This window comes from Zonotrichia albicollis, chromosome 4, assembly GCF_047830755.1.
Source record: "Zonotrichia albicollis isolate bZonAlb1 chromosome 4, bZonAlb1.hap1, whole genome shotgun sequence".
Taxonomy (NCBI): domain Eukaryota; kingdom Metazoa; phylum Chordata; class Aves; order Passeriformes; family Passerellidae; genus Zonotrichia; species Zonotrichia albicollis.
In genome coordinates this window covers 10,377,298-10,391,043 of record NC_133822.1, presented here as the reverse complement: position 1 = coordinate 10,391,043, position 13,746 = coordinate 10,377,298, and the positions used below count along the sequence as shown (strand labels likewise).

At 37.2% G+C, this 13,746-nt stretch overlaps 1 protein-coding gene across 7 annotated transcripts in view; it reads right to left on the bottom strand.

Moving 5' to 3' along the window:
* The window catches only part of PCLO (piccolo presynaptic cytomatrix protein), a 323,497-nt gene that overhangs the window by 155,979 nt on the left and 153,772 nt on the right, over positions 1 to 13,746 (bottom strand). For all 7 annotated transcript variants that reach the window (XM_014268538.3, XM_026794798.2, XM_014268539.3 and 4 more), the window contains exon 6: positions 11,476 to 13,484. In XM_014268538.3, the coding sequence (XP_014124013.2) occupies positions 11,476 to 13,484 (2,009 nt within the window). The remainder of the gene's footprint in view (positions 1 to 11,475; positions 13,485 to 13,746) is intronic.

Here is a 13,746-nt window from a genome sequence, read left to right as displayed (position 1 = left end):
TAAAATCTCCATCCTTAGAGATTTTCAAAATTCAACCTGGCAAGTCTTGTAGACATCTGATCTAACTAAGAAATTAGCCTAGCTTTGAGGGCAAGGTGGGCTGTATGACCACAGCATCTTTCCAACCTGACATTTTGGCATCTGTGGTGACTGAGGAGTTTAGAGAGCAAATGTTTTCAAAATACTAAACAGACACCAACATCTTAATGGATATAGTGCTATGATGCTGTGTAAGGAGTGAAAGATTATGAACTTCAATATTTATTTTAATTAAATTAAAGCTTTGATGTCCCATAACTGCAGAGTGTCTGAGATAAAAATACCCTCCAAAAAAGCCATTTGCTTTCTGACATATACGTATGTGTGTCTGTGTGTACACATTTGGTAAAAATGCTACTTCTCTAACATTGTCAAAACTTCTTGTTTTCCATAATGAGTTTTTGGGCCAAATGATGAAGAAACAGGAAGAAAAGAGATAAAATGTGTTCCTCTTCCTAGATTATCATTCCTCAGACAAGCAATGCTCAAACAAGCCGTAAGAACATAAGGACTCAGAACAGCCTACACTATCACTGTCAAAAGAATCATTTTTACTGCCTAAAGAAATATCAGAAGGCATTACATTAAAATTCTCTATACTACAGTGTGCCTGATCAAATGGGCAAAGCACAAATTCACTTATTCCATTCCATTCTTCCTAGAGGAGCAGATATTGATGCTGTTGGTTATAACTTGAGAATCATAAAAGGAGCATGAATATGATGTAAGTGATTAACCCAGACAGTAAAATTACTAAAAAAAACCCAGTATTTGCCTCTAATGTCAACTCAGACAAGTAGCATAATTTTATTTCACTGTTGCCCTCTTGCATTGTATATATACAGCAAAAACACAGCTATGAAGGAGGTTACAGAAAATGTATTCCAGAAACAAATGAAGTAATTATTACCTCCAAACTACCTCCTGATTCTTACGCCATTGTGTTTTAATAATGCTATACAGCAGCTTAAAATAAAGACTCAGTTTTGCAATAATCTTCCCTACATTAAATTTAAATTTTAGATGGGTAACTCTCCTTCTGATTCTCTCCATCCATCACCCTTCCTGACTATCTTTGCACCTCTGGCAACTGCTGAGTGTCTAAATCAAGGAGTTATCCAGACTAAGACAAATCAGACCTGTTAAACTTCTCATCCCACACACACACACTAAAGAAATCCTCAGCATATAATCCTCCTTCAGACCTTCCTCCTTACTAGTTATTAAATTTCAAAGCCTGCCTTCACTCCTAGCTGCTGGCTGGCCCATTTAGCCTGCTTGGCCATAGTGCCCCAGGGAAAGGCTTGCCAGGCAGTGTAAGAGCACCAGCACACTCAGTGCTTGAGCTGGATTTGGCATCAGCAAACAGCTTGCAAAGTGAGTAAGGTGAGATAATCAAAGCTGCATTTTCATAGGAGCCACTTAGATTGGATGAGAGAGAGAGTCTGAGAAAGACCAGCTGGGAAACAGAAGTTGGGTTTAGCAAGGAGATTAGAGGGAAGATATGGACAGATGGAGAATGTGAACAGAAATTGAACTAAGACCCGAATTCATGATGTACAAAATGCATGAAGTTCTGAAGGAGGGCCAAAAGGCAGGCTTCCTCTGCAGTCTCACACCAAGGGAGAAATTTCAGGCTCTGCATCACAATTTCACAGGGATGTCTAAGCCATATCTTGTGACAGACTTACCCCTGTATTTGGAGTTTCTAAAGAGTTGACTTAGGCAGCATAGCCCTACCCAACCTGGCTACTGTTAATCCCTCTCTCACATCTTCATTTTAAATGCAGGGACTGCAAGCACTTACCATGCCATTATGGATTCCACTCCCTGAGCTGAACATTGAAGCAGGTAAATCACTTTTTTAACCAGAGTTCAAATACTTCTTGGTAACAAAATTGAAAGTTATTTTGAGAAATTGAACTGAGAAGATAAGCACAAATGAAAAACTTGCTCTCTCCAAGTGAGCTTTGAGAACTGTTGATAGGATAGCTTCTGAAATTCTGAATTGGCATCAGCAGAGTCAACCTTCTCCTGGAATTATGAAGTTTGTGTGCTCTATGATGCCCATTTATCAGCAGTCATTCATCTTAAAAGCATGCTGAAGAGACCAGAAAAGTGAAAAGACTTTATAAAATGTTTCAGTGAACTAAATGAAAGTTATTTTAAATTAATATTTTAAAAATATTTTTCTTTAATTAAGCTTTGGGACCTAGAAAACAATTTATAAACCTATCTTTAACTGAATCATAATTTTTTTCTGTGCAGAATTGATGAAAGGTAACTAGTACATAATTAAGAAATTCACTGTTTTGAAAGAAAAAACAGGAAATAAGAACACAGAAGAATCACAAGACAGGTTTTTTTGAGTGACCATGGGACCAAAAGCAGTCTCAATCATCTAGAACCTTACTGTAGTCATTTGAGAAATGAGTGAGATTAATCTTATTCTAAAGTAAAACCATAAAATAAGTGGATTAACTACTGTTCCCTTGGAGTACTTCTGCCTGCAGATTATAACAGGAATATACAGTGACCAGACCAGGTGGGATTTTTCACCACCAATATCTAATGTTAAACATGTTATTTCCAACCTTTCATACCTTAGGCTATGTTATGTCAGCCAAGGAAAACAAGAGACTTCCAGGCTTCAGAAGAGAAACTAAAATAAGAAGTAAATGCCACTTCAGCTAAGGGATGGAAGGAACAAAACAAGGGATACTTAGGCTATTTGATTATGTCTGTCCCATCTTTTAAATTAATATTCAATTAATTTAAAAGATTAAATTCATATTAATTTATCCATATTATGGAAAGGGCCATATATAGAGGAGTGGTTTGCTTACTCAGCACTCTGAGGCAAATGCTGCATTGATACAAATTAACAGCAAAGATGTGCATGATATGTCAGAAGAGCCATAAATACTAAAGAAAGTTGTATTTAATTTTAGAATTTAATTTTTAAACATAATTTCATTACTCCTAGTGCTCAAGATATTCTTGTCTTGGAAAGGAAGTCATTCATGTCAGCTATCTAACCCTTTATGGTATTACCAATATTCAGATGTAACACAGTTTCATTAAAATATATCAGTTCTAAGGCATCTGTGCTATTGCAGTTAGAAAGCTCATATCTATTAAATATCCCAGGCCACAGATTGAGATAATCTATCCTGTGTCTCCACTGGATGTATAGAGTGGTTAATATTTGTCCTATTTAAAATAATGTTTAACACAATGAAAGACTTGTCCAGCTTTGGTCAGACTGCTAACCAACATTGTCTAAATCTTTTTACTTTCTCTTATGCTCAACTTTCAAACATCTCATCCTCTAACTCTTCGGGGGTGCTCAGCTAAACTGCATTTAGCATTGAAGCTGAAATTTTTAATTCACATTACATCTGAACATTTACTGGTACACTGGACCATTTTCACTTCTGCTATTGCCTAATCAGCAATATTCCTGTTTTGTTTTCTTTTTTTTTTCTTCTTTACCTGTAGTGTCTGTATCATTATTGAAATTTTGGAACATTGCTCTGAATTGCAATTCTGCTTTCCAAAGTAATTGTATTTCCTATATTGGTCTAAAAATGCTATGAGTCATTTCTTCATACTTTAAATTGCAAATTGAATTATTAAAGAGTAAAGCCTAGGACAAGTCCCTGTTTGATACACTTGAAACTGCTTTCCTGTTTGACAGTGACCATATTGACCTAAGATGTTCACTTCCAGCTGGCAGATAGAAAGAAAACTTCCATTTAAAAATCATTGAAAAATAATTAGCTTAGCAATAATGTTGTGTTGGAGTAAGAATGTAAAGAAGTGCAGCAGAAGGGACTATTTTTCTTAATATTTAATAATGGAATTTGATCTTGCAGCCGTAATATGCAAAACCACGTGTCTATCTTAACAAATTATTTTTAATATGAAATCACTGTCTCAGAAAAGCAATGCCTGATTGGAAGGATTTTGAGCCTCAGAACAAAAGTAAAGTTAGAACTAACATAGGCAAGTCTTATTAATTTAAAAACTAAGAAACAAGCAAACAAACAGTTAGTTGCTATTAGCAGACTGCATTTTTAAACACTGATAGCACAAGGGGATCTGGTCTAGTCAGGATTTCTACAGATAAGAAGAAAACCTTCAGAGATCTGGTATGAATTTATGAATCTAATAATGCTGTGAAGAGTATTACAAACACAAACACATCCAGCTCAAAGATTACTGGGATACCTTCCTGTCATCCATTTGTAATTTTTATTTTTTGGGGTGATTATATGGGGTATATCTAGTACAGCAATTATTTTTCATATTTTTCCTAAGGGAATAATAGAGAGTTTTGAAATTTTAGTATCTCATATACTAAAAATAAGTTAGGAATTACTATAAATAAATTAGCCTTCTTCTGGAGAAAATCAGTAGTAAGTTCTGTCCTAAATGTAACTCAAAAAGGCTCAAATCCCAGCAGGGAAAACCAGTCAAAACCCATGACTGGCTCCTTTTGGACAAAAATGTAGTATAGCAGATAATTTACATCAGCTAATTTGATCTGTTGTTCAGCTTCTACTGCACCAAACAACTTGCTAATAAAGCACATATAGCACTTTCCTTCTAACAAAGATTTTATAGACATTGTTCTTCTGCTCCTTTTGGAGAATGTACATTAATTTTATCAGTATAGTTTTCAGAGCTTCAAAGATGGTCATTAAACTGTAGATAGAATAAAATGCAGGAAGCCAGAATTATCAAGAGGGCATGTGAAAGAAATCTTTTTTTTTTTTTCAGTCAGACAATTCCACTGGTAGAACTTCTACCCTCCTATTCATGCTAACTACAGTAATCTGTGGCTTGAGAGGAGATGGAGGTCTGAAGGAGGCCAAAATTTGCTCATGGGTATGTGCCCCTCTGTCTTTCTTCTGAGCCTGCTTGGTTCCACGGTATAAATTTATATCCAGTATTTATTACTTTAAGACAAGGAACATGATATTTACCTATTTCCACACGAAATATTCCAAGTATTCTTAAAATGGATAACCACGGTAACCAAGTGAACCAGAAATGAACATAAAGATACTATTGTACCTCTGTTTTTCTTTGTATTACTGTAAGATAAAAGACTGAGGGATGGAATTGTGGACAGGGATGGTTTCCTTAATGTCTATATAAGTGCCAGCTTGAGAGGACGATGGGTAAGCTAAAAACAGGTGAGAAAAGGCCCAAGTGACATAAAACCAAGGCTCTTTGTCAACTTTGCCATAAATCTCATGCTTTATAAAAGAGTGTTAAGGAAAAAGAGTGAACACTATAATGATTTTCTATTATGCATGAACATCCCTTGGTTGAATTGAGAAGGTGTGAAACCAACGAATACAAAAGTATCAGGCAGAAAAGACTGACCCAGTTAAATGTGCTTTAGAAAATAATGTTAATATGACATGTTGCCTAAATTTGGGATATTCTGTCTCTTTGGAAGATCTGACAGATGGAAAAAAGATGCTTCACTTCAGTCACATAAATGTTATTCCAAAGGATATAAATAGAAAATACTTCACAGGAAATAGTAGCTTGAAATGTTAATAGGACTCTAAATTGTAAATAATTCAGACCACTGGTGGAAAAAATAATTTTAAATCTTGCTAAAACCACATGGTTAAAGGAAAAGATAGATAGATCCTATTTTATTATTTACACAGGGATAAGATTGTTGAGAATTGTTTCTAAATGTGACAGAGACTGTCTTTGTAACTCAGTTCCCAGTGAATTTGTTTGAAGTACACAAAGAAAGCATGTGACAATATTAAAGCACAAAAGAAAACTGGTTGTGAATTGCTACAACTTCTCTGCATTGCTGGCCTGAATTCAGGCTCAGGACAAGATTTCCCATCCATAAGCAATGGATCAGCATTCAGGCCTAAGTGTAGGGCCTGTAAGACCTCAGGTGCTAATGTATTAACACAATTCCAGGCATTCCTGCATGTGCAGTTCACAAACTGCATGGGAGACGTCTGAATTATGCAAATCAGACTTCTCCCAGATCATTTTTTAGGGCTGGTTTATGCACACTCAAAATGAAGGACCAATTGCCACCAATGTCTGGAAAATTTTCATTAAACCACAACCCACCAATGTCACTCAGAAGCAAAGCTAAAAAATTAAAGTTTAAAATAAAAATTTAAGAATTTTGGATTCTACCAAAGATGGTTCCTCACTGAACACCCATCTGTACTGAAACACAAACAGCAGCTGTTTCTGCTAAAGGTGATTCTTCTTTTATATGGAATTATAGATTTTGCAGAAACCAAAATGTTATTCCCTTTTTCTGGGCTGAATCATAGAACTAAGATGGAAAATTAAAAATCATTGAATTAAGGCTTTTGCAGTACAATGATGTGACCACCTATGTCCCAGACCAAAAATCACTTCTGCATATTTTACAGTAACTAAAAGAAATATAACAAAGTTCCAACCCTTGTTAGCTGGAATTAAGCTCAGATAACATGAAACCAAGGGAAACACCTATGTCTTGTGCTTCAGCAGTAGAAGAATTATGATACCTGACATTCTGGCATGACATTAAGAAATGAACCTACTCCCTGCTTCTGAGGAACCTAAGCAAACAGAAATATCCACCTTCAAACAGGGTAAATACCCCTGCCTTTTTCTCTCTATTCATTGTCCATGGAGAACACTCCTTGCTGAACTACAGGTCTGGTGATCAGCTTAGTCCTGAATAAACAAGCAAAAATCAGATCATGGATATGATGGATGGAAGGTCTTAATTCTACTGGGCACAACCACCTTGTTTTCCCTTTTCAGTGCTCAGATGTACAGCATTGTCTGACACTGCAAAGGTCACTTGTGGATGCCCCATCTCCATGGAAATATTCAAGGCCAGGTGGGATGTGGATTGGAGCATCCTGGTGTAGTGAAAGGTGTCCCTGGTGGCAGGGAAAGTTGGAACTAGATGAATTTTGAAGTCCATTCCAACACACATCATTCTGTGATTCTGTGAAATCATTAAGTTTTAATATTCTAGTTTTAAAGTTGAAAACTTCAGAATACCACAGAAGATGATACCCATTAATGTGTTAATAAGCCAGTTAAAATAAATTCCACTCCTGAACTTAGTATAATTGTGCTCTTAATATAGCAATAGAAGAAATCTTGCATCTCTTATGTAAAGACACATTTTGAGGGGGTTTTGCTGGAAATAATTACTTTTTTTTTTTTACTAACATTATGAAGACTTGAATTTTTTTTGCCTTACAAGTATGGTAAATCACACCAGATAAAAACGTCAAGAAAAGTCTCTCTTCATAAACATATTGATAGGACTTACACTAAGTGTTAAAGCTTAAATGTACAGTTTCTACCCTAAAGCTGACAGGCTGTTGACAGATGTGTCTTTGCATTAGTCTCAAAAATACAAACACTTCTGCTGAGTCTGTGCATTGCTTAGATGGGGATGCTTTATGTGTGTGACAGGTCATGTGCAAGATCTTCTGCAATTTGCCTCATTTTAGCTAAACAGACATTTTGCAACCAAAGGCAAAAGGAAGACAACTCCCATCTTTAATTACACATATGCAATCTGTACAAGTGCCAAAGATGACTGTGACTGGCATGTGACTTGATTCTGTGGCACACTGGTGTAAAGCTGGTTCTTTATTATGTTAGACAGGTATTCACAATTTTTTGTTGCTGCTGAATGGATGAATTGCAATATTCACTTCCAGACTCTGTGGAAACCATCCCTATGGCTATTCACTCTATTGAACCCTACCATGCTGCACAGTCTAATAAAATCAGTGCAGGGAGTGCAAGAGACACAAAGCTCACAAAACAGCAAAATTTGGTATCTTTGCAAAATGCCAATTCCAATGGGTGGCTTTCACAACTGTTTCTGCCACTGACAATTTACAATTCCTAATTTTTTCTTGGCTCAGCTGTATGTAAGTGCTAATATATATCACTAATGGGCAGCATATAAGAACTACAAAAGCAGACAGAGTGACAAGCAGTATTTTTTCTTTGGATGAATAGGAAGGCACCATCTAAATTCTTTCTAGTGCTCACATAGAGACAATGACTATGACAGACCATCAAGTGGAATTATAACATAACCACACAGAAAAATTTCTGTTGTCAGAAAATTAAATGTGCCACCACTAAAAGTAATGTTACCTGGAATTTTTATTATGTAATTAGCTAGCAGGCTACTTTTCAGCATTTCACTTATACTAGATTAGATAAAATGTTGTAATGATTTCCTCTTCAAGCTGCCTTAAATAAGAAAATCATATTTAAAGTAAGAGTTCTAAGACATATTTAATCATCCTAGTCAGTCTCCATAACCATCCTTCCCTGAAATGTTGTAAAAAAATTTTTCTATTGGAAGAAGAGCATGACTGATGAAAGGGCACTGTCTGAGAAACAAGTTATCATTTCACTGTAAATCTTCAAAAGAGATCAGTTTTATTCTTACTCTTTTAGTCCCACCAATTGTGTAAGGATCAACTTCTTTTGTCAATTGTCATGAAAAAAGTGCCTGTGAATCCTATACATGAATACCCTTTTCACCTGCAATGTTTATGAATGCAGACAAAGACATAACCCTGATTCATGAACTATTAAAAAAGTGATAGGATATTCATCCATGCAAAAAATATTCATATACACCTTCAATTTCCTTAAGGTAATGAAAGATCAATCTTCCATTTCCATTTTATTCTTTTATGTTCAGCTCTAGTAAATTCTCCTTTTCAGAGTGAGCTGTTTTGGAAGTTTTTCTATACTGTACTTAACTCTTTTGAATGACGTAACTGTCCCCTTCTACTTTTCCATTTTTTAACTAGGAAATTAGAAACTCAGTGTTAGGAGGCACAAAAGCATGCACAGAGAACTAACAAGGACCTTAGCTGTTGTGGGCACTGTACATACAAAGAATGAATAAAAAACAGTCCCAGTGCCAAAAATATTTCAAAGTTAAGGCAGCATCTTACTTCCACACTTAGAAGGATGGCCCAGAAGTGATCCTATATTTAAACTTAAGTATAGCAGCACCATGTGGCCCTAACAACAAAGATGTATACTTGAAAAAATGTCAACAAGGTTTGCACTTTGCCAAAAATGACACTGTGTGTATGCTTTCACAGAACTTTTGAATGTGATAAAGTTTACAAAACAAATCACTGTCCAGTCTTTCCTGAACTTCAAGATGATACAGCCCTAAACCCATGGTATAACAAATGGACATTCTGGAGGGAATACTGTAAGTCTTGTGGAAACTAGATAATTTAGATTTTGTACTGTAGAACTCTCCTTCCTAACATAACTTGAATGAATAATTGAGAACTGAAACTGATATAGAAACTGCAAAAGCAATATATGCCCCTGTTTCCAGATGCTGATGAGGTCAGTCAATTATATTCTTCAAGGATCACTGTAAATTTTTTCTTTCTTGTTGGTCATGTGCCTTTTTTCCTCCTTGAAACTTCATGTACCTGACCTCAGCATAAGCTAACTGAACCTCATTATGAAGACACATTATGAACAAAACTCCATCAGACAATAACAAGTTTAATTCTTGACATAGCATCAAAGCTGAAGTCAGCCATGATGGTCATGGGAAATTTGCAGAGCAGCTTCCTCACCCTCTACTGTATGGCCCAGTTAATGCAGTCCACTTTTTATTCACGGAAGTGATTTAATTTTCTTGTGCTTGTCTGCTTGCACCCTACCTTCCATAAAAATGCCCCACTACTTTATTTAGGCTGCAACTACTTTGAGACATGGACTATTTGCTGCCTGATAGCTGCACACTAGTGAAAACCTTATAGCTTACTGCTGTTTGGGCTCAAGGCAAAAGCATAGAGAACATGTTGGTACGAAAAGAAACAATGGTGTACAAGCTCTTTGTTTTCATGTCTCATTAAAGAATAATGCATGTGTTCAAACTCCACTGTAAAGACCTTTAAACAATGAGTTGTTTATAGAATTCATCATCCATCATAGAAGAATACAATTTATATCAAATATATATGTGTATCTGTGAAATAATTGAACTGAATAATTCGTTCTAAGACACAGTTTTACTATACTTTTACAATTATAATATTTTACAGTATTATACCTACTCTCCATTATTAAGTAGAACCCAACACTTTCCTAAAATCCATGAGCAACGTTCTTCAAGATGCTGTTCCAACTCCTCTACATGAAACTTTAGTGCTCATGCTAGTTTCCCCCACTGTGATTATCATTCATTAGTGAATGATGTTTATACAGAGTGCCAATGCCATAACTGTGGCTTTCCCTTCAAACTTCCAAATATGTTTTCCAAGCAGTAACAGCATGGGAAGCATTTAATACTGTGCAAATATGTGAAGCTGCAGGAACTACTTACAGTGGGAGCCTTGGAGGGCATAACCAGACAATGTTGCATTTGAAAGCCACCACAAATTATCAAGCAGAGAGAAAAAAAAACCCTCTATCCTATCCAGCCTGTACTAATCACTGGTATTCACCAATAACTGAACATAAAAAATAAATATTGCTGAATGGCAACTCTTCCAGAGTTCTGAAAATAAACTGATGCATCAACTGACAGAAGGGAATGGTCTCAGATAAAAGGACAGCCAAGAACATATTATATTATAAAGGTACTTTTTTTTCTTCCCAAGACTTATTCGTCTTATTCAGAAATATCAATCTGAATGCCAAATATGAAATCTTACTTCTCAAGGAAAAGAAATACTGCAGAAATGAAAATTTTTTATCCTACTATGTCAGCCTCCTCTGACTCCTATATGAAACAGCCCTCAAAACTTGCATAACTTCCTGATAATCTTCCTTATCTAAAACAAACAAATTAAAAATGGAGTTTTGATATGAGACCTCTTGGTCTGGGAAGGATAAAAGATGGGACAGAAGATTATCCACAGAATCACACATGGCTAAGAAACCTCATGAGGGTCAAAAAGGACAACTAACTAAGGCAATTATAAATCTGGTGTTATCTGCCTCTCAGAAGGCACATGCAGTAATTTCAAGGTAAATGCACTATAGGCTGTGCCACAAGAGCTGGATGTTGTATGATTAGAAAAGAAATGCTTTCAATTTTCTGAAGCATTGCCAGTAACCCCTACACTGGCAATGAATTGCCATATAAAGCACAAAATGCCATCCAAATTCTGAAAATGAACTTCTTGTATTACTTCCTGATTATTAGTAATATCGCCTTCTCTGTTTCCTGGCAAAGCAGTGAATGAACTAATCATTGCTTTGGACAGCAGATATTCCTCTCGACTTTTTACCAAGGTGTGCAAAAAGACTACATACACATGTATTGGAAATGAGTGTGTCTGTCCTCATGCTGTACTGATAGCTCCAGAATTGCATATTATTAAAAAAAAAAAGCAAGCAAATACTTCTTACCATAAAACCCTCAGTGTACTGAAACTGAGCTCTGGAACTGTCTTCTGCTGTGGGACTCAGGGGCTTAGGATCAGACATAGAGCGTTGCATCATCTTTGCTGTCTTTGGGCTTGATGGAGGAACCTTGGCCATGTCAGCATGCAGCATCTTCTGAGGGCTGATGTCATCAGTCATGGGCTTTTCATAAGGTACAAATGCTGACTCTATAACTTTGCTTGGTGAAACGGGTGAAATGGGTGAATAGAGAACTTTGGGAGACTTGGGAGGGGAAGGGACTACCTGTAATGTGGAGTCTGGGCGAAGGTGGGAGGTGTAACCTATCTCTAATGGTGTTGGACGTTTTTTATCTTTCTGAGGAGATGAAGCTGACAGATATTGGGGACTCTGAGTGTCTGATGCTGTCTCTGTTTGACATCCCAGACTTTCTCCTTTGTATGTCTTTTCTGGAGCTGAAATATGCTTTATGATTTCAACCTTAGCATCCCATCGGGCCCTGATGGAAGGTGTTCTTATTGTTCCTACAGGTTCTGTTTGCACAGAAATCTCTGCCACTGTCTGAACTGCAATACTAGATACCTTGGAGAAGGGTTTGGCTTTGTCTGCCTCAGTGGTGCTCTCACTGAACTTTCCTACACGAGGCTTCCTTCTGGATCTGCTGGAAAGATCCCATTCATCTTGATCTTCATCATCGGTCTGAACACTTGTATCAACACTCTTCTTGGATCTCCGTCTCCTGTTGGTGTAACCTCTTTCTGCTCCATCTTCATCATCAGTTTGCACTCCACTGTCCACTATTTTTTTGAAACACCGGGGCTCTTCCAGGGTCTCCTCAAACTCCTCATAGGGACCACGTAATTTTGGCATAGAACTTCTCTTTTTCAATTGCTTCTCCTCTCTAACATCAATATCCTTAAGAGACATTTCTGAAACTGAGCTTAGGATACCAGACCTGGGTATGTATTGGGTAATGCCATCAGACTGAACTGTATACCATGCTTGACTTTGTGGAATTTCAATACCCAGCACTCCTGAAGCTGTAGTGGTTGTGTCATCAGTAGGCCAAAATTGGCCATTTTCTGTGCTTGTATACTGTCCTTCCAAAAGTGTTTGATCTGTGGTAGTTTGTGGTGACCCAGTTCCTGAAGGGTCATAACCATACTGATAAATTTGACGAAGTTTTTGCTCCTCTAACTGCTGGTGAAGCTGTTGTTGGAGTTGTTGGAATTGTTCAAGCTGCAGCTGCTGCTGGGCTAATGTCTCTTGTCTCATCATATACTGAGCTTGCCGTTCCTCCTCCTGCTGAAATAAGAGATGATGTTTCATGGATTGCAACTCCTCAAGCTTTTTTTGCACCATAAACTTTTCTTGTTCCCTAAATCTTTGAATTTCCTGCCGTTCCCATTCCAGCTCTTCTGCAAAGCGCTGCTGCTTAATTTTCTCAAGCTCAAGAAGTTCCCGTTCCAAATCAAGCTGCTGCTGTTTGCCTTCTTCAGGAGCAATGAGAAGGGCAACCTCATCATCAACTACATCTGTGTAAACTTCAGATGCTGTAGTTAAAGCAGGTATCAAGCTGGTTGGCTCAGTGGTAATAGTTTCTATAGAATGAGGTGGCAACCCCGTCTCCACACCTATGGCAGTAATTGCTTTATCTTTTTCAGCTGCCACAGTTGTCAAGAAACTATATGATCTTGGGAGTGGTTGAGTCTGTTGCAAAGTTGATAAAGAGGGCACTGAGTCAATTGTTTGGAGAGTAGGTAGATCTCTGACACTTGTACTAAAAATAGAACCGGGTTGTGTGGTGATGGCAAATGTGGATGGGATTGGAGTTGCTACTGAAGAATAAACAACACCATTGGATGATCTTAAAACACTTCCAACGCCAAACTGGGGACCCACAGTGGACACCATTCTTGCTTGGGAATACTGTGGTGTACTGAGCCCGAGGCCAGAAATCTGCCGAGTCTCTGGATAGGGACCTGTAGTCTTGCTTGAGTAATCCATAACCTCACCTGAAATTACAGGGCAAAGTTACAGTCCAGTCCCACAAAAGAATGCTGCTTTGCGGATTCTGTAAGTCATCCCATCTTGATGAAATAAATGGGAAGGGGAAACTGCATGCAAATCTTCAGGTAAATGATCTACTTTAGATGTGAAGGAAACAGCATTTCTGAACATGCAGGCACATGCAGGCACCTCTGTGCAAACACATACGTAAAATGAAGAAATGAAAAACACGTGTAATCCAGAATAATTTGTCACACTGTCCAAAAG